The following is a 24,991-nucleotide window of genomic DNA, read 5'->3' as shown; positions in this document are numbered from 1 at the left end:
GCCAAGGTATAGATCCTGGCAAAGTCCATTACACCAGAGCAATGGCTGAGGGCACAGGTTCTCCCTCACTTCCTTTACCCTGCCCTTAATTATTTAAGAGCCTAAAGTGCCACACTCCATCCAAATACTCATTTGATCCTGTCTGCTCCTCCTGGTGCCTTCTATTTTGCGGTAAGAGAGGCCCCACTTCCACTCACACTGGATTCCCTCTGTCAGCTTCACACCTGACTTGAATGGCGCTTCTGATGTTTCAGGCTTGAAGGGCCTCCATCAGCAATTCTGTTTTCTAAGCACTTTGTTACAGACAGGATTCAATTAGACAAACAACTGAATGACGCCAGCCCTGTGCACAAAGGCTCTCGATTGAAACCTTGAATAATAGAATCATTAATAACATCAAAAGCATCAAGTGCTCTATTCTGCTTTTCTCAAGGAAACCCGTCTCGTGTGAACTCCGTCAAAAGATTGGCAAGCCGAAAATTATTAGCTTATGATAATTGCGAAAGATAAAACACACGAGGCAGGATGACTCTTTGTGTTTAACTTGATCCCATTTGCTCAGATAGTTGAGTAAATTACCACCTGTCTAGGCACCTCTGCATTCTGGGTTACTGAATGCCCCCAAATGGGCTGAATAACATAAGGGCATGTATTGACAAAGCAAGCCAGTGTCAGTCTGGAAAACTGTGGCCTTGCTACGCTCACAACTGGGCTAGATTTCTACCTCTCCCTTCGCAAAATTAGCTGATGAACGTAGGTCAAAATCATGGTCCTTGAGGATGAGAAGTGACAACGTCCTAGCGGTTAGATGATGTTTGTCATTTAACCCTAGAAATAGAAATGTATCTATGTTTTTATGTTACTATTTATGAACCTCTTAAAATTAATTAATACCCACCAAGAATGCCACAAATGGAATGATATGGCTGAGTGGGCATGGGCATTTGGTGCCACACCTCACAGGCTTAACACCATGCCTGGAATCTAGTGGTGGAGGGAGAAAACCAAACCGACGACTTAAAGTTCTCCTCTGACTTCCACACACAGCCTCTGTGGCACACACCAGAATTCCCACATGCTTATACACACATACACGAAGTTAATAAATGAAAACGTCATTTAAAAATTTACACATGAGTATCATAGTGATGCCATATTATGAAAACATCTTGTGTACACCTCTTACAAGAATGGAACTTTCACCGGACCTCACAGAAAGAACTGACAACACACCCTGGAGTCACATTGGACTTAAGGCCACTCTACTACTGTGTACTCAGTCTATTTGTTTAACTTGCTTTTAAGAAAACAGTATCACAGTCAGCCTCACTTGCCTTGGATTTTCCATGTAATCAACTTTTACGACCTAAACTAATGCATGCTATAACCTTAAATTATGTGCTCTTTCACGCCCCCCACACAGAACAATGTGTTTGTGCCATTTGCTGAAAACAGCAAATATTGAGGTTGAAAAAGATCTTCTGAAATGAATATCTTCCATAATGTTTTTTTTATATCGGTTGATAAACAATGACATTTGTAATACTGTTTGGTGTCTGGGTCACTTGGGGTTCAGCTGGAGTCAGTGGCTTAATCCCTTGTCAAACTGTTAAAGACTTCTGTAAAGTGTCCTGTTCCTTTAGCATGTGATGCTTTCTGGGATATTCAATAAAAGAGAGGGAAAAAAGCCCTTTGTTAGAGACAGAAACTCATAGATATACAGAAACAGACACAGACAATCACATGACACTCGTACAGACACATTTGAATACACACAGACACAGCCACATAGCAGACAAATACACAATAGACGGATACACAGGGCTAGACAAAGATAAAGGCACAGGACAGTCTTCAGGCGGGCAACAATTCAGACTAACACAGCAGAAAGAGGACAGAAGACTCAGGAAGCACGAAGTGGATACTTCAAGTCTGTGCTCACTCTTGGCTAAATGACACCAAGGGGAGGGGCTTTTAGTCCTTTTCTTAATGCAAAATGATGCATTATTTGTAAATTGCAGTTAATCATGAATGAATTTAATTCACAGAGAATACCACAAATGATATAAAAATTATTTCAAGGAGAGATTTTAAAACCTCAAAGATCGGGGCTCATGTTTTTCCTTGCCCCTCAAAATTCATAAAATTAGATTTGTTAGACTCTCAGTACAGGCCAAGAATTATGGAACATTAAATCCCTAAATATGGCAATTTGGGAGATGGTAAAAGATAGGTATCTAGGAAGAAGTAGAGGCATAATATCACAGCTAAATGCCAAAATAAACTTTACTAAAACTCTAAAGCCGGAAATGGAGGGCATCACAAGAGCAACCGGGTTCTTGGTTTCAAAATGAGATAGCCAGGCAGCAAATAGCTCATTGAGTTAAGGCGCTTGTCCAGTGAACCTGATGACCTGAGTGCAATCTCCCAAACCCACATGGTAGAAGGAGAAAACCAACTCCAACAAGTTACCCACTGATCTCCACACACACGGCACAGAAAGCAGTCTTGCAATAAATGAATAAAGTCCAATAAAAATTGAAACAAACCCATACAATCAGATTGGGTTTCTCTGTGTAGCCTTGACTGTCCTGGACTCACTTGTGTAGACCAAGCTGGCCTTGAACTCACAGAGATCCACCTGCTTCTGCCTCCCTGAGTGCTGGGATTACAGGTGTGTGCCACCATGCTCAGAGGCTTTATTTCTTTTAACTGTCTCCTGTGATGGGTTTGAGTGGGTGACAGGTTAGAGGAGATAGGATTAGGGTAGAAGACACAGCCTCAAAGGTCCAGGCCATGAGCTGGGAAAAGAATAATCAGAAGGGAGGGGCTTGGGTTGAGAGGCCAAGTGGTAATCAGGGAAGAATGAAGAGCTTGGTGTTCAAGGAGGTCAGTGCAACAAATATTTAGAAGATGGGTCTGAAGTATGATCTGTTTGACAGCAGTGAATCTACTTGCAGAGCAGCATGGACCCAGGCACATGACAGATGTGGAGGCAAGTGTAAGAGAATCAGCAACTGGGACATTGGAAGGAGGAGAAAACAGGAAACAGAGCAGGAGCCTACCACAGAGGGCCTCTGGAAGGCTCTACCCAGCAGGGTATCAGAGCAGATGCTGAGATCCATAACCAAACTTTGAGCAGAGTTCAGGGAATCTTAGGAAAGAAGGGAGAAATAATAAGACCTGGAGAGGACAGGAGCTCCACAAGGAGAGCAACAGTACCAAAACGTCTGGGCACAGGGGTCTTTTCTGAGACTGATACTCCCACCAAGGACTATTCATGGATATGACCTTGAACCCTTGCTCAGATGTAGCCCATGGCAACTCAGAATCCATGTGGGTTCCCTAGTAATGGGAATAGCGACTGTCTATGACATGAACTCAGTAGCTGGCTCTTTGACCAGCTCCTTCTGAGGGGGGAGCAGCCTTGCCAGTCCACAGAGGAGGACAATGCAGCCAGTCCTGATGAGACCTGATAAGCTAGTGTCAGATGGAATGGGAGGAGGACCTCCCTTATCAGTGGACTTGGAGAGGGGCATAGGTAAAGAGATGAGGGGGGGAGGGTGGAATTGGGAGGGAAGGACAGAGAGGGCTACAACTGAGATACAAAGCAAATAAAATGTTATTAATATAAAAATAAATTTAAAAATATTTTGATAACTGAAAAGAGAGAGAGAATCAGGAACCAAACACAGAGTACCACGGAACACTGCATAAAAACATGATCACCGCGGCCCAGAGAAGCTCAGGAAAGACCTCTACAAATAAGGCAGGGCGAAGAGTTGCTGATGACCAAGAGATACTCAAGCCATGCAAAGGACTTGATCTCACTGAGAATGAATTTGCCCAGGGATGAAATGGTACAGACCAAGACACATTTGTGCACAGTCAACTCCATCAACCACTAGGAAAGAATTCCAGAACAATATGTCCAGGGCCTTCTGTGGCGCTCTACACCATCTGTTAGGTCAGATACATCTTCGTTGGTCAGGGGACCTCATCAAATAATTCTCACAGGGTAAATGTAAGTTAAAATGTCATCTCCCAGAAGCCGTAATTGTTCTCGAGGAAGCAGATGGGTAATTTTAAGAGATTACCTTGGGTGTAAGATATTAGGAGGATGTGTTTGAGAGAGGGGGAGGGAGAAAAAGAGTCTAACAAGAAAGAAGTTACCTGAGGCCCTCCCTTTTTCTTTGTGTGTGTGTGTGTGTGTGTGTGTGTGTGTGTGTGTGAATTATGCTGTCGTAAATGCGGCATGCGGATAGACTTAATCATTTCATCATGGTGTCTAGTCAAAGTGTGCAAATAGATGTCTCTCAGTACACTGACTTCCCTCCTTTGGGGCCGCCTTCCTCTCTTTCCGGGGTTGTGTGCTGTGGCTGCAACCCACAGTTCTGCTGTCCTTCCTGAGATCCTAGTGAAGGCAGCGATTGCCCACACCCAGGGACAGACCAATGCTTTTGTCTTAATGAAAACAAAGCAACAGGAGCCAAAGGCATTTACACAGAGTTGAAGGGAAGAAGACGAGCACTCAGGTACCTTGATAGGGCAGTTGATCATCGTATCTATTACTTCAGGAGCATTTGGCTGTGGTACATGGCGGTAATGTTGAAATGCTGAGATGATGACCACGCTCTGCAATCGCTCTGCTGAGAGCGGTGTTCTAAATCATCCACAACATTAGGCGAGAATTCATCTCCAAGAGCTGACAGAGATACCTTATTCTCTGGTTCATACTAAAATAAAGCAATTCCCGGGGTATGCTGGGCACCAGCTGGAGGCCCAGGAGTCAGCCTCTAAATCTTCCAGAAGGCTCCAGTAAGACCAGAAAGGAAGGCAAATCCTACCAGCTCCAGAAAGCCGGAGTGCCAGTTAATGAATTTTAGCATCAAGGAGCAACTTTCCTTAACTCCAGGGCAGCTGGTTGGACTAAAAAACACCCCATGGTGGACTGGGGTCTCAGCTGGCCAACAGGAAGTGGGGTGACACATCAGATGCCGCTCCTTGTGTCTCCGCACTGAGAGCCTGGCCGAGCTATTTCCCAGCAGGGCTGCCCATCTGGCTCTGCTCCACAGTAACCGCCTCCTGAGGCAGGAAAGTCTCTTGTCATTTGTCATACCTACCCCCTCCGTCATTAGCCATGAGAGGATACAACTCCTAAATGGCAGTGTAGCCATGCAATAGGGGATAGGCAATAGGGTGGGAAGCTTACTAAAGGAAAGGGTTACTAGAGAGAAGGCTGGGAAAAGGCAGACTGCGGAGATGAAGTCTAACATTTTACGTACTGCTTTTAGGAAGACAAAATTCACTGGTTGTGGGTGATGGGAATGCAACCCAGGTCCTCGGCAGTAGCAGCCAGTGCTTTTAGCCACTGAATCATCCTTCTAGCAGCACTTGATTAGGGGCCCAGTGGAGGCAGGAGCCATCCCTCCTGCTGAGTTCTAATGGCTGTGGCCCAAATCTGGTCTCTATGAGGACAGATATTCCTAGGAGGAAATCTTTTCTATAAGCTGACAATGTGAGGATGTGAGGTTTTTGAGGGGAACTAAGATAAGAGATTGGGATTATCATAATTGGCCCGATGGTAGCTTTTGAAAATGTGTCGTAGAGAGATCCTTCCACGCTGAAAATGCTGTGAGAACACAGCAAAAAGACAGTCTTCCATGAACCAGGAAAATGCTCTTCACAGGACAACCTTGATCTTGGGCTTCACTGTCTTCCTAACTCATGAGAAATAAACTCCTGTTGTTTATAAGCCATCCAGCAGTTTATGGCATTTTGTTATAGTAACATTTATAGGCTAAAGGCATCCTGTACACGGTCATACAGCGAGATGTTAGGGAATAAATGAACCATGAATTCTAAGATGCTGGGCCTGAATCTGACCTTGGCTTCTTGTTCACTGCTCTGCCCTCTGGTCCTGCGACAGTTCAGTCCTCTTACTGACCCTGAAGGAAAGGTCATGCCTCAACAAAGAAGTCAGCTGCCCAACATTTTCTTTAGGAGGCATGCGTGTGGTGTTAGCAGCTGAAACAGACCAGGTGTAACACCTCTAGCCTGGAGATGAGTTTGTGACAGCGGCACTGAGAGACAAGTCATTAGTGACAGCAAAAAGCCGTGAACCAAATGCTTCTTCTCATTCGGCATCACAGAGGACAACCCTAGCTTAGCCAAATCCCACATTTCAAGCACAGCTTCGGCTAATTAAGGAGTTAAAACATGTGTTAGCATGACAGAAATCACTTCCCAGGAGGCTGGGGTGGTAAAGTGTCTGACACACAAGCTGAGGATCTGAGCACATATCTCAGGCTCCACACCATGACAGGTGACACAGCACACATCTGTGATTCCAGAACTGGGGAGGCTGAGCAGGCAGATCACAAAGCTCAGTGGCCAGCCAGCATAGACAAAAGGTGGACAATGACAGAAAAAGATACCTAGCATGGACCATTGGCCTCCACATGTATGCACGCACACAAACATGCATACATACATACATGCATACATACGAATACTACATATACCAATCATATCAATATATAGAATGAAATGAATAAAATTCCATTTATGTTCTCAGTGGTATTAGGCCATTATGAGGAGAAAATTATATGCTCACACAAAGGAGAACTATGAAGGTACACTGGCATGATGGGAATAGTTTTCACGTTTTACCCCAAGAAGCAAAGCACACAGAGTAGTGTGCTCCCTGGACAGAAGGGGCAGATCTTGGTTCTCACTGCTGCATGATGAAAAGGCCCTTTGGTTGTGGATTGATGCCTGTGCTTGCCACATGGGCACAGAGTCTTAAAGTCCTTGACTGTTTGCTTATTTTCATGGGAGAATTACAATCTCTGTTCCCATGAACACTTCAGAGGAAAGGTAATACGTGGGATGACAGATTGTTCCTGATAGGGAGTAGCCTGTGGTAAAGGGGAGTGCATTTACAGTCATCAGGATGTGGAGTAGAGGACTGGAAAGCCGAGTCTTAAAGCTCAGGTTATTTACCAGCAGAACAGAGTTTACATCCTCTACAGTCTGAGAACTACTCATGAGAAAAATCTAAATACACACTCAGACTCTGACTAAAACATGCCTCCTCCCATTTATCCATCAGGCCTATTCTCAAAAGAAGCATAATTGTACCTAGGAGAAACCAATGAGTCTCTATTAGGAGGAAGATGATGAAGCAATAGGGCAATTTGGCTAAGCATACAGTCTATAAGTGTCAATAGAAACTTCTAGGAAAATCCAGAAGAATTGAACCATTTTGTCCTTTTCCAAACTTGTGTGTGTACTATACCAGTGGGATATGCTTTCTTCCTTAAAGCATAGTGGCACAACTTGGTGATTTTTAAACTTTCTAAAAAATATTTTTTTCACATGTATGAGAATTTTGTTTGCAGGTGTGTATGTGCACCATGCTCATGGAGGCCAGAAGACGGCGCTAGATCTCCTGGAACCAGGGTTATAAACAGCTGTGAGCTGCCATGTGGGTGCTGGGAATTGAACTCGGGTCCTCTGGAAGAGCAGCCAGTGCTCTTAACCTTTCAAACCATCTATCCAGCCCCCAACTTTCAAGTTTTAGGTATTGAGAGCACAGGATTCTCAAATGAGCATGAAACATATACTTCCACGTGTTTTGTTGGCTTGCTTGCTCATCAAGATCTCTTGGCTTATTTTCTGATAGGTTATGTATGCATTTATTTTTGGGCTTTAAAGCAAAGGTTTAAAAACAATACTGATTCACTATTTCATACATGTAATTGTGAAGATAACTGTATCTATATACTGCCCTTTTCCAGTTGAGTTATTTTATTTTATTTTATTTTGCCAACAACCTGTTGGAAATTAGCTTACATTTCAGTTACAGAAACAGCATTTTGGAGCATGGTTAAACAATTGCTGAAAGGTATTTTAACCCCTGACAACAAGCATCAGTATCTGAAAGTTTATTTTCAAATTACTGTAAGGGATCACTGTGGTATGCATGGGAGTATTTCAATACAACTTACACAGTGAGGGAGTCACATACATCGATTTAATTAAATTCGTCTTTTCCCCTTTATTTGCTTTTGGCAATTGAAAACCTCTGACACCCAGAGATAGGTCAGGAGAAAATGAGATTCAAAAATAATGTTGATAGAAACCTCCACTTCTGGTTCCTCCTATTGCAAACATGTATTGAGTTTCCAGCATGCTCCCAGAACTTCCAATACGGTGAAGTAAACGCAATGGCTCGTCCAGGTTTCAGTCTGTACCATCTTACTAAGAATTCAGGTCACCTCTAAGTTTCTCACCGTGCTGTATTTCTTAACTGTAAGTAGTTTTTAACTGTGCTGACGTATTGACACACAATTAGAGCCCTCTATCAGTCTATAAAAGCAATTAATTTCCAGCACCAATCATAGATCAATAATATAAGTAAGTGAAGAGACTTTAATTTAGGAATTATTAGATTGTCAAGCAATAGATTTTTTTTTCTTCTGGCGAGGCAATGGCAAATTTTGTATTGACAAAGCAAAAACTATCCTGGAGAATGCTAATGAGGAAAAATGGGACACACACACACACACACACACACACACACACACTGCAGAAAAAAAAGCAGATTCCCCCACAGTATTTACCATATGGGCATTACAGAGACACCTCAGCAAGTATATGCACATACACACATAGTAAATAAATAAATGTAAACAAAAAATAAAGAATAGAGATGATGAAGGCCAGCTTTTATTTCCATTGGATTTTAAATGGGACTTATGATCACCCCGGCATCCTACAGTACTTACGTCATAGCCTGATAAATGGATTCAACCCCATAGCGCATGGCAAATTCATCCACTATTTCTTGAGAGGCATCATCAAAGAAAACCTTCCAGGCTTCGTCACCTTTGACCTCGGGTATTTTCACGGTGCCGTTAGACTTCACTTCAGTCAAGTAATGGAACAGGTTCTGAAAGCGAACAGTAGGCAGTTGTTCAGAGGCTCCTCAGGCCAGGGGAGGGACATTTAACTACGCTTCTCTATAGAATGCCCTTGTATTGCCATCACATCTACATCACCAGCCTCTGAGTGTAACAGGAATGGCTTAGATTATGTTAAACTGAATTTATTATGGGAAATAGGCCTTTGCTTCTGCCTGGGAGGCCGTAGAATCAATAATTCATTTGCCTGTACATAGCCAGCCATTTCCAGAAGGAAGCAAGCATGTTTATATGTAAATATTTCTACATAAGGTAATACACTTTACATTTGTGAACTCTGAGTAAATTGCAGTGTCCTGGTTGAATAATGGACTGTTGGCCACAATCTTACAAAAGATTGTCACATAATGATACTCTGAAGCTTTCGATACAGAATGGTAACAGCCAGGAAAATAGTTGAGATTAAAAATGAATGGGAATTTTGTTGATAAGGAAATCACCCCACTGCATCCCTTTTAATGTCTAATGAGTACGGATGCTATAGTCTAGAAGAACCTTTTATTGGTTATAGACCTATCTCTTTTTAAACTTATTTTTGATGCTAAGGCAGTGTGCCGAGGTTGCACGTGGAGGTCAGAGGATAGCTTGGGAGAGTTGGTTTTCTCCTTACACTGCACGGATCCCATACATGGGGACAGGAAGCGACACTTGGTAGCAAGCAATTTTCCCCACTGGCCTAGCTCTCCAGCCCTCACTTTCCTGAACTAGTAGAAAATACTCTGGAAAGCACAGCATTAAGCACTCATCTTCTCTGCTGCGGTTCCAAGACCAGAGATCCTGGCCAAGCCTGCGTTAAGGACTGCTTTCTTTTTATTAGTCAGAAAATGGAATGCTGCTTATTAACATAATACCTCCAGCGCATGAGTCATACAGTTCATCAGAGATTCTGTATCTGCTTACTGTGCCGACAATTGAATACACCATTCCTCTTTCTTTGTTCGGCAAACCGGTGTTCAAATCTTTACACGTGTCAAATGTTTAGAGGTACAGACTTTCATACGTGTATTTAGAAAACTTTAACGTGTAAAAAAAAGCAGTGGTATAAGCTGGGCGGTGGTGGCACACACCCTTAAAACCAGCATTCAGGAGGCAGAGGCGGATGGATCTCTGAGTTTGAGGCCAGTCTGGTCTACAGAGTGAGTTCCAGGACAGCCAAGGTTACACAGGGCTGTCTTGAGCACTTCCCCACCCCCCCGCAAAAAAAGCAATGGTATTGTGGTAGGTATCTTAGTGTCACCATGATGACAGAGACTCAGAGAGTGTGTAGGTTATTCTGGCATCTGTAGGGGATTGTCTTGGCTGGCTGACTTGAGGAGGAGAGACCCACTCTGAATGGCGACATCATTTCACAGGCTGGAGTCTGGGCTGAATGCCGAGGCGAGAGAACCCTGAGCAGCAGCACGTACTGATCCTCTCTCTGCTCTTGACTGTGGCTGTGAGCAACTGCTCCAAGTTCCTGCCTCTCTGACTTTACAGCAGTTCTGGACTGTAACACGGAATTGTGAGCCAAAATAAAGCATTTCTCTTCTAAGCTGCTTTTTGCCAGGCATTTCATCACAGCGACAGCCACCTTGCTGACGCCTTGCCCCTCTTGGGGACGTGTTCCTTCCTTCTCTTCCAGAGCACGGGGCAAGGACCACTCCTCAGCTCCATCTCAGACTATTGGATATTTGGGAAAAGTATAATTCTCACCCAAGAGGGTCTTCAGTGACTCATCTTACCTCTCCAATGCAGAACTGGAGGTGGCCCAGGGCAACCGGTCAGTGCGTGTACAGCAAGGAACAGACAGGAACTGGTGACTCAGCCCTATGTCACCTGCCTTGAGTGCTCATTCTGAAATCCCACTAAAGGGCCAGTTTTCCACTGGGTTTTCACACCTTAGCACACGGCCTGCTACCCCAGCTACCACAGGCAGTCTGAACTCCACAAACCCAATTCCATGACTTTTCAAAATCCAGCCCTTGTTTTGTGATTCATAACAAGCTCGTCCCAGCCCCACCCCAGTTTGGATTTAACGAAATGGGTTTTGTGAGTTACCTCGTGTAAACAAGTATATTGTATATGGTAGGGTGCGACCTTCTCTTCTCCCTTTATTTCCACGTTGATTTTTAGTCGGATGGCCCCAGACACAGCTGACTTATCTGTCCGTTTCTCTGAGGAGAAGCAAGAATGCCCTTGATCAGTTATTTCAACGAGAGCATGATTCTGACTCAAGTTTCCCAATGTACCAACTCACTACAACCATCAATACCTGCACTGGGCCCACCCAAGACTGTTCCTGTCAGCAGTCAGCCAAGCAAGGGGGAGGGGCTCAGGGGACCCTGCTTTTATCTGTGAACTACTGGCTATTGGCCATTGAGAGACTCCAGGAGAGAGGGGAACCACTGTCTCTAGTTTCATGTGCACTGCAAGGCCACCAAACTTCAAAGGATAAAGCTAAACACGTGAGCACAGGGAGTGGCCCTATCAGTATCAGTGGGTCATACATATGAAAGAGATTTGTGTGTGGGAGTGTATGTTGACAAGGAAGACAAGCTGGTGGGTGAAAATGGCCCATATGTTTTACGCACATGTGCAAAATTGTTAAAAAAGAATTTATGGGTTGGAGAAATGGTTCAATGGTTCAGAGAAGTTGTCGTTCTTGTGGAGGATCTGGGATTAGTTAACGTTGCCCACATGGCAGCTGACAACTATCTTTACCTCTGCTCTCAGGAGATTCAGTGCCCTCTTCTTGCTTCCGTGGGTAACAAGCACGCCCATGCTACGCATACATTGTTAGATGAAACACTCATACACATAAAACACAAATCATAGATAGTTATAAACAAATTTAAGTAATAGAAAGGAATATGAATTAGCTACACACAAACACAAACATAGGCATACATACATGCACACAGAACATACATACACATATGCAGGCATACACATCAGCACAAATACATACAAATACAGCACACTCTTACGCAAATATATACACATGTGCATTCATGCACACATGCACACACACACACACACACACACAGAGACACACACACAGAGAAAGAGACTTACCTAGGGAACACCTCATTTTTCTATGTCACGTGACTAAGTAACCATGACCTCACAACGCTTGCCTGTTATGCTGTTGTAATTGTTAAACTGCCTCTAGAGAGTTCAGATGGAAGATCAAAGGACCCCTTGCCCTTATACAGTAAAATTAAATTCATCATGGGGCAATTACAAGCAAGATAATCGGAGCATAAAATTCATGAGAAAAGTGTCTCATTTGAAAATTCCTTCTCAGCATTCCCTTGTTCTTTTTGTACTTCAAAAGATGAGCCAAATTCTGGCTAACAACAAGATAAAAGCAGCTTTCGTATAGTCTATCTACAGCCTGTGCTTATATGTAAGTGTGGTATTAATTATTGAGTGGAATCAAAATACAATCAGTTTATTCAGTAATTTGATTTGAGTCAAGGGAAGCAGCACACACCTATCTGAGCTTTGGAACAGAGAACATTCTTAGGCCTATTACACAGAGCTAAGAAATATAAACTAATTCCATCTCTCTCTTGACTTCCCTCATTTCCTGTCTTTCTCCCTCCTCTTTGCCTCCCTGAAGGCAAACAACAACAGAAATGAGGGCATGGAAATACCCCATGAGCAGCTGCAGGTGCTGAAGAAAAGGCTTTCTACATAGCACATGTTTCTTTCCCAGGTTAAAGGGTAGTTTCACATCAAAGATGGCAGCCTTTTAACCAAATAGCACAGCTAAGCGCCCCAGGAAAGTGGTTAGAACCCGGTACGAAATACATGAATTTCTGTTGTGGTGTATAACTTTATGCTTTATCTCAAGAGGATGCTATTTAATTATAAAAAAAGCAAAAGTAAGGATCTAATTAAAATATGATTTTTTTTGAGTATTGCACAGGAAACTGAAGTTTTCTTCCTTTAACAGCTTACTTTCATATGTAAGGTTACTTAATAATTTAAATAATATGTGGGAGTTATAACTTAATTTCAAGCTTGGATTCCAATAATGAGAAGTACCAGTGTTCTTTAATTGAGATTTTTCAACTACTTTATTGAGCTCCCGGTAAAGCTGAATACTTTGTATTTAGACTAAGTTAAATTTTCCTGTTTCTTTAAGTTGTTACATAATTTAGAGTTTTATTAATTCATTGAGACTTAATTTTGAAAACTATTATATTACAAAAGTTTGTTGTTGTTGTTTTTTTTTTTTTTAAAGCCAACATTCTGTAAGTAGATACAGCACATTGTGAACCTACGTGATAATTCTTTGTGGCCCTGGGGCCATGTCAGCTTCTGTTGGATTCCTGATCAGCCAGTCCTCAAAATTTTAATTTACCATTTCCCAGAATGCTATTAGGAAATCTTTGAATCATGTCTTTTATGGAAACTAAGATAATTACAGATTTGTACTATTACTAAGTCATCAGGAAAGACCCCAGGTTATTCTTCAATTCAAGTAGAAGTCAAATTCAAACTTGTCTTATTCCTATTTCCATAATAAAAGTTCATTTAAATGTTATATCAGCTAAACTCATTGGTATCTTCAGGATTGGAACCCATGTTAAAGCCACATCAATTTTTCCTGGCGTTGCTGGTAAATGGCCACTTTTATATCACTATTTGGAAAAAAATTCTGACTCCATAAAAATCTTTTTTTTTTCAATTTCTTTTAAAATATTTATTTTCAATTTATGCGCATGTATGTGTTTGGGTGAATGTGTGGCGTGTGTGTGGTTGTCTGCGGAGGTCAGAAGAGGGTCTGGTAAAGTAGAGCTATGGGCAGCTCTGACTCACTTGACATAGGTGCTGGGAACTAAACCTAGCTCCTCCAGAGGAACAGAAAAATGCTGTTAACAGGGATCCACCTCTCCAGCATTCCAACTACGTATTTATTACTAAATTTTCATTAATTATCTGAATTAAATAAACCAAAGAGTGGCCACAGATTCCCCAAATATTAGACACATAACTTCGAAGCTGTTATTATGCTATGAGTTTCAAATCAAGAGTGGTACAAACGTTCTCTGAAAAAAAGCATTCAGTCGATTCTTTGAGTTTTTTATTTTCACCTCAGACTTTTTTCAATAGTACTAAATCTTAATCTATGAATAAATACCCTTCATTGCTAGTGAAACTAACCCAACTCAGAGGTCAACAGATCTACAAAGAAATTCGATTTTTAACGGTAGGAGAATATAAGCCATGCTACAGGTGCTCTTGAATTTTAACTCATTTTCAAGTAGGTATAAAAAATAATCACCTAAGTTGTACCAGACATCCATCTCGCCACTTAGAGTCCTGACTTCCACGATCGTCTGCCCCAGGAAGTCATCCGACTCCTTCTTGAAGTGCTGCTTAACTCTGGATTTAATGTCATCGTCTTCATCCCATACCCGGACCTTGATGCGGTCTGTCGAGTTATGACACTCACTGAAAACAAACGTGCACAGGTCAGTGACTGTGGGCTGCTGCTCCAAAGGGCACGGGGTTGGAAAGTGACTCTAAGCCTGGCTGGCTGGTAAAGAGATGTTCATTGAATTATCAGTGAGGATTCCCCGTGACCCTTTCTAGCAATGGGGGTTGCAGGTACCTAATGCAGGTAGACGGGAGAAGAGTGTGATTCAATACCAAATAGGCAAAATTCTTTATCCTGTTTTACGCTATTGCCTGTGGCTGAAACAGCAGAGTCAAGCTGCAGTAAAGATTTTGGTTTAGGTATTTCCACTTTTTCTATTTGTAACATTTTCTCGAACAACATATCAGTCTAGAAAATTCCTAATCGGAACCATAAACTAATTTTATTGCCAGGAACATTCAGATCAGACAACCGAGTTCATAATAGAGGCAGCCCCTGCTCCCCTTACTCAGGAACTGACATAGAAACTTAGCTGCCTATAGGATACAACAGAGCAGGGGGTGTAGGTGCTCTCCCTGCATGACCCTTGTTTGGTGCATCGATCTCTGCAGGACCCCCTGGGCTCAGGTGTTTTAGCTTTGTTGGCCTTCTTGTGGAGCTCTTGTCCCCTTTGTGTCCTTCTATCCTCTGCTCCTTCTATAAGACTCCCTGCAACTCTGCCCAAAGTTTGGCTGTGAGTCTCAGCATTTTCTTCAATACCCTGCTGGGTGGAGCCTTTCAGAGGACCCTTTATAGCAGGCTTCCATCCTGTTCCCTCTCTTCCACTGCTTTTGGTGTCTATCCTGTTGCCATTCTGAATGAGATTTGAGCATCCTCCCTAGGGTCCTCCTTGTTGTTTAGCTTCTGTAGATCTGTAGATTTTTAGTATGGTTACCCTATATCATATGGCTAATACAAGGCACATACCTAAACACAGTAAAGGCAATATATAGCAAGCCTATAGTCAACATCAAACTAAATGAAGAGAAACTTAAATCAATTCCACTGAAATAAGGGACAAGGCAAGGCTGCCCACTCTCTCCATATCTCTTCAACATTGTTCTTGAAGTCCTAGTTAGAGCAATAAGACAACTGAAGAAGATCAAGGGGATTCAAATCAGAAAAGAAGTCAAAGTATCACTATTTGCAGATAATATGATAGCACATATGAGTGACCTCAAAAATTCTACCAGGGAACTCTGACAGCTGATAAAACCTTCAGCAAAGTGGCTGGATACAAAATTAACTCAAAAAATCAGTAGCCCTCCTGTATACAAGAGACAACTGGGCTGAGAAAGAAAACAGGGAAATAACACCCTGCACAACAGCAACAAAAATATAGAATATCTTGGTATGACTCTAACCAAGTGAAAGACTTGTGTGGAAAAAAAAAAACCTTCAAGTTTTTAAGAAAGAAATTGAAGATGTCAGAGGTTGGAAAGATCTCCCATGCTCAGGGCTCAGAAGGATTAACATTGTAAAAATGGCCATCCTGCTGAAAGCAATCTACAGATTCAATGCAATCCCCATCAAAATACCAACACAATTCGTTACAGACCTTGAAAGAAAAAAATCTCATCTTCATATGGAAAAACAAAACAAAAAAAACCCAGAATAGCTAAAACAGAGTCCTTCCTGTTTAGTATTAGGATAGTACCTGGTTATTTACTCAAAATTCATGTTAAATTTGCCTTTGCTATCTATAGGCAAAATGTCTATGTAGTAAAAAGAAAACACTGAGACCCATGTGTGTGCATGACTCATAGAAAATGATCCAAAGGTAGGGAACACGCTAGTTAGGATGTCATAAACCTCACACTGACAGGACTGCAGAAGATGTCCTCTTGGTCACTTTCTGATAAAACACATCCCGGCTTTAACGTCAAGGAAGATGTTGTGCTCTTAATAGATGCTGAGTAAGTAGAAGGACTCAGTAAGGAGCCCTGTAATTTCACTCATGATTCTGCAGAGGACAGCCAGGCTCTCTGCGCTTCTCAATGATTCCATTGCTCTTTCATCTTCATACATGAGAAGCGTCTTAGATTTACGGAGAAGCTGCAATGCTGACAAGAGAGCTCATGTATTATTTCTCCCAGAATCCCCTCTGCTTTACATGCTACGGAACAAATCTCTTCACAGCTAGCATGTATCCAACATTTCCCATTTTTCTCATTAAGTCTGGCCAGAATTACACCTTTTTTTTTTTTTCTGAGACCTATCTTATTATTTTTATAAATCCTTTTTTTTTTTTTTTTTTTTTTTTTTTGCAACAGTCTTGAGCCTTTTGTTTCACACTAAGCTTTCTGGCTTTATCCTTTTTTTTTTAAACTGTCAAACACTTTTAATGTTATATGGATGGTCTTTCTTTATTATTTATTATTTAGTATACTGGGCAATGTAAGGCCATTTTCATGCAAATACACCCAATGCATGTTGAGCACTGCCCTCTCATTCCCTACTGCTACCATCTCCTTCCTCCCCTGCCCCTCCCACTTGTTCTCCTAAATAGCCTCCCTTCTTCCTTTACGTCATATACACACACATCTGTGTAGCTATATGAAATCTCGAAACCACACATGAGACAACATGCAGCTAGAATAACTGTTTTGAGGACGTGGAGCTTCACCCTGGATTTTATGCTTTTACCATCTGTTGTATCGTTATTCAGTTATCTATCTAATACACAAATCAGAGACAGAATTAAAACCAGAAAAAAACAACTTTTTGTGGAATTTTTGGTTTATGACATGTAAACATGTTTTTGTTTTAATCCCGGGTGTGGGGCATGGGACTGATTGGATTGTCCAGAGCGGCAAACCATTTGCCTCATGCGGGCTCTGAGAGGGGCTCTTTGCCAGCTGCAGATAGTTTAAATCTGAGGATTCTGGAGAGGGGATAAATGCCGGAGCCCAGAGAGTGCTGAGGAGGCTCCAAGGAAGAAGAATGCTGCTGGTGCTCCCCCCCTGCTGCTCCTGGTTGTGGTTGCTGCAGCTTGATGAAAAGTTGGAGATCTCCTGAACCAAGGAGTGGTTGGACTTTCCCCCAAGGAACCCAGTGGCCCTAACCAGCAGGAATTAGCCTAAGAGGACTCTGCCCTTTCTCCCCACTAACCTTCTTTCTTTCCTCCCCAGTATGGGGTGTTGGAAGGGACTGGGGTGGAGAAGGAAGAGTCTTTAAAATCATAAATAAAACCGTTTTTAAAAATAGGCCTAAAACAGTTAGCTTTATATCATGTTTTGTGACTCGTGTTCATTCCACAGTGGTTATTTTAAAGCATGAGGGCGCTACAGGTAATAAACCTAAAATGTGTAGCTGACCTTGTGGAGGAGATGACAGGGCAGAGTTTGAAGGTTTTCATCACAAGGTGGAGAGCCGAGGCCTCTAAAGGCACCAGAGCAGCACAGCTGGCCCAGCTATGCTGACGTTCACAGCCTACCAACTGAGACATTTGACACACCGAAAATGTACATTCTTTCAAAAGCATTTCCTTTCCAAATATGCGCTATAGTAGATTGGTGCCCACATTAGAGCCAGCCAGACAATGGGCAGAGGCACAAGGGGTAGAGAGATCGAGGCTCCCTCTTCCTGCTTCCCGCCAGGTAACATGGTTGAGAAGATTGCAAGATGGAGCCCTGCAAGACTGAAGAAAGCTGACTGCTCAGTTATCTGTAGGTGTGTGTGTGTGTGTGTGTACAAGTACTCACACACAGAAGATTCTAAGTACAACTTCAGAGATCAAGGGCTGCCCCAGGACACTTTTAGCGCCTTCCTTCTTCAGGTTCCCTAAGTCCCTCTCACTGACAGTGATGGAGTGTTTAGTGGCAAAGATTAGATTAAAGGTAATGCATTCTCTTCCTTCACCCGAGGCTGCTGAGCATTAGGTAGAGGAAGAGGAATTTAGACAGTGGTTTCAATAGCTAAGTGGTATGGTTTTTAGGCTTATGTAGTTACTTGCTCATCAAATGGTCTTGGAGCCCATTTCTTGGAAGCCTGGCCAAATTTCCAGGAAATGGAACTGTCAAGGGTGCCTCTGGTTTGAATGTCTTTGGCTGCACTGATAGTGGTCCTGAGTCTCACAGCAACAGGAAGACCACATGCCTGTAATTCTTGGGGTGATCTCTTCTCTTCTGCTGTCACTTTGCAATCTTGCCCAAAGGATCTGAGAGTCTATGTAGATGTATAGTGTACCCCGGGATCTGGGGGGCCAATGGATGGAATGAACTCCCCATGAAAGAAATGCCAAGGCTGCTGAATTGATTGACTGAGGAGCTTCTTCAGACACATGATGGAGAAGGTGCGCATGTATTTGTTCAGCAGAATTAGTTATTTTCCGTGAGCCAGCAAGTGCGGTTATTCCCAATCTTCCCTTTTCTTTAGGCAGGAGGCCTGACATTGTTTTCCCTTCTTCTTTCTCTTTAGATACCCCCTGGACTGTAGGAGGAAGAAGACTAGGTGTCCTGAAATTAGGCCACAGGATGAACAAAGAACCCAACTAGATGCTTATGGAAAGGAGAAAACGCTTACCCAAGACTAGACTTGGAAACAAGCACAGTGAAGTCGATTTCATTTTGAGGTGTCCTCTCTTGGGCAGGAGAGAGGATGCCTTCTTGTCACTCAGTAAGCCTGGAGTAGGTGTCTATAGACGCCAAGTACTTAGGGATGGGTGAGGCCATCTTGTTTACCTACACAACGCCTCTCCTTCCACTCCCTTTGCATTCTCTACCACTGTCTCCACCCTGCTATTGTGGAGAGGTGTCAGACACACCTTTGCAATTGATCTGTAGCTGCCTCTTCTACTTTCTCATTTCATTCCAGGTCATAAATATAAACTAATTTGCAAAGACTCAAAAACAGCACAATGAGAAAAACTGGATGGGTCAATCAAGCAAGTTTCTATATTATTCCTGAAGGGGCTATATCTGGAATTCTTGTTAAAATGAATGCATAATTTTTAAACAATTTCTTATGTATCTCTGGTTAGCTTTAAATTAAGTATTGTAATGAACATTGTGTTGATAAAATTTCCTGCGCTGTTTTAGCTCAGTGAAAAGCTGGCTGTGGGAGGAGTTGTCTCCACACCCACTTCAGACCCAAGCATGGCCATGTCAACTATCCTTCAAAGACCCTGTCTTGGGTCAGGTTGGCTCCATGACTCTGTAATGAGTGAGAGAAAACAGCAAAACAGATCAAGAGTGAAACTATTACAGCTTCGAGAATAGCTAGAATGTGAACCATTTCTAACAGAGGTTAGAACATAGTATGAAAATGCTCACCTAGGGAAGGAGAAGTTGGGAGCTCTGAACTTGGAAAGAGTGTTTCAAGGCTTCCCTGGTCTTTTCTGCTGGGTGAATATGGTCCCCAACTTAATGATGTCATCTCTGTCTGCTGCTACTTGCTCTTTTGCTGAGGGGATACTCTGCTTCACCTGGGACTCTAGTTTGGTACCCCAGTGGGCTGCCTCCCAAGTTGATTTCCTGCTGTGTTTTTCTGATTTGCAACTGTTGCCTTTGTCTGTCCCCTCAACCAGGCTGCTGCAGACACCTCTGCTGGGTGTTCTGAGTGCTCCATTTGATGCCGTGCTTTCATTTACTGTTCTTTTCTGCCACTCGCTATTTATTCTTCCACTTTTGCTTGTTATATAGGTAATAGACTCCACATTCAAAAGAGGAAGCGTGGCTATCACAGGTCATTCTCTGATCTTACGCAACACTTGGTAGCTGAGCATAACCTTCTGATAAGGTAACAGGTGTGATCAATGGGACCATTTGATGCAGTGCTGGGAATCGAACCCAGGGCTTTGTAGATGCCAGGTGAGTTCCCTGCCAACCCAGCTATTTCCAACCTCACAGCTATTTTTTTTTTTATTATTATTAAGCTGCCATGGAAGCTTGTTATGAAAATCCAAGTCTAATTCTAATTTGGGTTTTGGCAAACATCGAAGCCACCATTTGCCAACACACTTACCACACAGGAGGATTAAGTCAGAAATTCTAACTGAATGAAGTAGCAAAAGATTAACAATACAGAAATTTAGGATATCAATTTTGTTGATTTATATCCTAAATGATTTTTTTTAATCTTAAATGATTTAAGAGAAACGGATGAACCGTTTAAAATCTTTTAGTCTGGTGCAGTCTGTGCAGTTTCACAGCTACTTATGATCTATTCCATCCTTTTGATTCTCAAAGGTTTGCATTTCAGGGAAATAAAGATACGTAATGAACACAATCTGAAAACAAGAGAAATATCACATTCAAGAGAAAAAACATCCTCCTCCACGCAGAATAAAGAGGGAAGCATGGTTTTAATAACCTGAACTTTTGCGGCCATTTACAATCTGGCTAAGGAGCCAAGCCAGAGCTTCTGGCTCAGTTTTAAGTTTATGAATTTGGCTCTTTTTTTAGCAACAGAAAATAAGATAATTTGTTGCAAAAACTTTTTATTTAAAATGAGCCAAGTACTGCTACAACCAGGAGATTTCCTCTGTGTTTTTCCTTTAGTTAAAAATAATTTCCTCCCTAAAGAGTGAGGTAAATTTCCAGCTTTACAGTTTTTATTGTTAAAGGATTCCTGAGAGCACAATGTACTTTATACCTTGCCAAGTATCTCTCTCTCTCTGTGCCTCTATCTCTGTCTCTCTCTCTCCATCTCTCTCTATCTGTGTCTCTGTGTCTGTCTCTCTGTCTCTCCATCTCTCTCTGTTTCTTTCTCTTGCTCTCTCTCTCTGGCTCTCTTTTGCTCTCTCATGCTCTCTCAATCTCTGTCTCTTTTTCACTCTGGCTCTGACTCTCTCTTGCTCTCTGGCTCTCTTTCTCTCATTCTCTGGCTCTCTCACTGTCTCTCTCTCACTGTCTCTCTCGTTCTCTGGCTCTCTGTTTCTCTCGCACACTCACTGTCTTGTTCTTGCTTTGTCTCTCTCACTCTCGCTCTCTGGCTCTCTCACTCTCTGGCTCTCTCGCACACACTCTTGTGCTCTCTCTCTCTCTCTCTGGCTGTCTCTCATGCTCTCTGGCTTGTTCTCTGGCTCTCTCTTGCTCTCTCTGGGTCTCTCCAGCTCTCTCCCTGGCTCTTTCTCTGGTGGTCCCTGGCTCTCTTTGGCTCTCTCTGGCTCTCTGGCTCTCCCTGACTCTCTCGCTCTTGCTTTCACTCTTGTTCTCTCTCTCTCTCTCTCTCTCTCTCTCTCTCTCTCTCTGGCTCCCTCTCTGGCTCTTTCTGGCTCTCTCTGGCTCTCTCTCTCTGGCTCTCTGGCTCTCTCTGGCCCTCTCGCTCTCTCACTTTCTCACTCTTTGGCTCTCTGTCTCTCCGTTTCTTTGTCTCTGTTTGTCTGTCTGTCTCAGTCTCTGTCTCTGTCTCTCTCTCATACACACTCTGTTATTTCTTTTTTTGACAGGTGTTCTGGTTAGGGTTGCTATTGCTGGGATAAAACATCATAACTCTTTCCCACTGCGGTTTATTGAAGAAAGTGAGGACAGGAACTCATACAGGGTAGGAATTTAGATGCAGGAGCTGATATAGAGGCCATGTTTCTGCTTACTGGTTTACTCAATGGCTTGCTCAGCCTGCTTTTCCTTCCCTCCCTCCCTCCCTCCTTCCTTCCTTCCCCACTCCCTCCCTCCCTCCCTCCCTCCTTTCCTTTCTTTCAATTTTATTTATTTATTTTATGTATGAGTGTTCTATCTGCATGTGTGCCTGCTTGCCAGAAAAGGGAATCAGATTCCAGTATGACGGTTATGAACTACCATGTGGTTGCTGGGAAGTGAACTCAGGACCTCTGGAGGAGCAGAAAGTTCTCTTATCCACTGAGCCTTCTTTCCATACTGCTTTCTTATAGAACTGACCACCAGCCTAGAGATAGCCCCACCCACAATGGGCTGCCCTGCCCCCCTCCCATCAAGCACTAACTAGGAAAATGTCCTACAGCTGCGTAGTATGGAGGCATTTTCCCAATTGAGGTTCCTTCCTTTCAGATGACTGGAGCTTGTGTCAAACTGGCATAAAGCTAGCCAGGACAACAGGATTACTGTCTGTGTGTTCTCTTCGTTTTTTAATTCACAGGTGTTATAATATTTTAAAACCAATCACCACTGGGACAATTGTGTTTTGGTAGCCATCCAAAATGACTAATTTCTTTATAATTATTACTATTTTGCAAAAATTCCCATTGGTTGGAAATATTTCTAGATTTAGTTTTCTACATAACATCCAAATATATATCTCTCATGACTAACCACACACACACACACACACACACACACACACACACACACACACAATATTCTTTCAACCCAATTTAGCAGAGATTATCCCATTGTAAGATGGCTTTCTCTAGTTAGGAGATGTCATGACATCAATAAAGCCTGAATGCTCAGCGACCACATCCGTGCTCAGTGTCATCCCCCGATCTCTGCTTGTGAAGGGGCTTTGTAAGCTGATGTTTAAGTACAAGTTTTGCCGTCAACTGAGGCAGAGCTAACTCCTGCCTGTGCCCCACTCAGCAACTCTTTCAGAGAAGAAGCCATAGCTAACAAGGTCTCCCTTACAAATCCTGCTTGTGGAGAATATGCAAAATTTCTGGCTACGTGTCTGTTTACCAAACAAGATTCAGCTCTTCTGCTCTCAGGCCACAGGAGAAGACACATTAATGACAGGTGGGTAATACAGAAGTGGACCATTATCTTTCCCTCTATCTGCACTGAAATTAGTTGGGTGCTTACAGCAAAATATAGCTAGAAAAATTACTGAAGATTCTTGGCTTATTCTTCATCATTCTATGCAACAATAATGGCACTCTAAAATATCTTCTAGAGGTTGTAAGCTATCTCTCTTCAACTCTGGCTGGAGAGGAGGGCAGGGACAGAGAAGAATCTCTAGCCTTGGATGTGCTGTGAGAGCCATTCTGAGGCTGCCTTTCACAAGTAATTACAGTCTCAACTTAATTCCCTGAAATCTGACCCACTAGAAGGAAGGAGGGTGAGAGAGTTGGCTTCTACACTTCCTCTCCGTCAGTTACTGTGGGTTATGAAACTTGCAAAAAATATTGGTTTCTCGTTTGTTATTGAATCAATATCTCTCATCTTTTATATCTAAATTCTTTAAAGCTATTAAAACGAAAAGACAAACTCATGATTTTAAAATTCAGTAGCAATGCAGTGAAACCTTTTACCTGAATTTTTTTTTTTTTCCTGAGTCGGGGTCTCATTTTGCAACCCAGGCTGGCCTCTACTTTGGAATCCTCCTGCCTCAGCCTCTTTTCAGCCCATCCCACGATAGTGTATAATCTTAGGGATAAGCTACCACGTGATGCTTTTAGCTTCACTTAACATGAGCCTTTAGTCACAAGAGTTAGAACAGCACACAGAATTTTACGCTTATGTTTAACACACTTTGGAAACCCGAAGTTCATTGTACAAAATGCTGACGTAGAAGCTGATGAAAAGTGAAACAAGAAATCTTGCCACTATAACTGTAAAGTTGCATTTATCTCCCCCCTCCCCTCTCTTTCGCCCCACCCTTATTTACACACATCTGTCGTAAGTATCTCCCTTTCTACTTCTGTGTCCTGTGTATTCTATTTTCCTCCCCTCTCCTTCCTCTTACATAACATACACCTACACCCAAAGCCACATAAATGCACATGCATAAAAATGTAAAGCTAGGACCTTGGAGCACAGAAAAACGTGTGTGGTATTTATCTTTCTTGGTCTGCTTGAGCTCATTTACTATAGTGATTTCCAGATTTCGCCATTTCCCGGCAGCTCTCATGATTCCTTCTAAGGCTGAGTAAACCTCCACAGCGTATGTGCACCACATCATCCGTCTATCTGTTGAAGGGTGTCTTGGCCGCTCCGTTTCCTTGCTGTGGCGAATGGTGCAGCATTCAGCATCAGCGTGTACCTATCTCTCTGGAGAATGTGGAGTCCTTTGGGTATATGTCCAGGAGTGTTGTAGCTGGGTCATACGGTATTTCTAGTTTTACTTTTGAGAAATCTATATGCTTATCTCCATAGTAGTTTATACTCCTACGCACAGGGCTCTTTCTCCCAAGCACTTACCACCTGCTTCCTGGATAGTAGCCATTCTGACTGGGGTGAGGTGGAATCTTATTATAGTGAGATTTTAACGAGTGCTTTAAATTGACATTTCTCTAATTGCTAAGGATTCTGAATACCTCTTGAATATGTTTACTGAGCATTTGTATTTCTTTCTCCTTTTTGAGAACTCTGTTCTATTAATTCACTTATTATTTGGCATTTTTCTTTTTTTTAACTTAACTTTCGTTGTTCTTAATATTTCCTAGATTTTTTAACTGTCTGAAGTATAGGAAGCAATGGTTTTCTTCCACTGTGTGATCTGTCTCTTCACTCTGTTAATGGTTTCCTTTGATGCACAGAAGCTTGTTAATTTTATATAATCCTATTTGATGATCCTTAGGGTTATTTCCCTTGTTCTTGGAGTCCTGTTAAAACAGTGTTTATCCGTGTCTGTAAACATTTTTCATATGTTTTCCTCTAGTAGTTTCAGCATTTCAGGTTTTAAATCAAGGCTTTTTAACCATCTTGAACCATTTTTTTTTTTTTTTGGTAGGGTAAAAGAT

At 42.4% G+C, this 24,991-nt stretch overlaps 1 protein-coding gene across 3 annotated transcripts in view; it reads right to left on the bottom strand.

The window, feature by feature from the left end:
* The window catches only part of Unc13c (unc-13 homolog C), a 483,555-nt gene that overhangs the window by 197,522 nt on the left and 261,042 nt on the right, over positions 1 to 24,991 (bottom strand). For all 3 annotated transcript variants that reach the window (XM_060384763.1, XM_060384762.1, XM_060384764.1), the window contains exons 10-12: positions 14,263 to 14,432; positions 11,025 to 11,140; positions 8,793 to 8,956 (exon numbers count right to left, since the gene is read on the bottom strand). In XM_060384763.1, coding sequence (XP_060240746.1) covers positions 8,793 to 8,956; positions 11,025 to 11,140; positions 14,263 to 14,432 — 450 coding nt within the window. The remainder of the gene's footprint in view (positions 1 to 8,792; positions 8,957 to 11,024; positions 11,141 to 14,262; positions 14,433 to 24,991) is intronic.

This window comes from Meriones unguiculatus, chromosome 6 (assembly GCF_030254825.1).
Source record: "Meriones unguiculatus strain TT.TT164.6M chromosome 6, Bangor_MerUng_6.1, whole genome shotgun sequence".
In the NCBI taxonomy this organism is placed as follows: Eukaryota; Metazoa; Chordata; class Mammalia; order Rodentia; family Muridae; genus Meriones; species Meriones unguiculatus.
The sequence above is the reverse complement of the archived record's forward strand: the minus strand, read 5'-3'. Positions and strand labels throughout refer to the sequence as shown.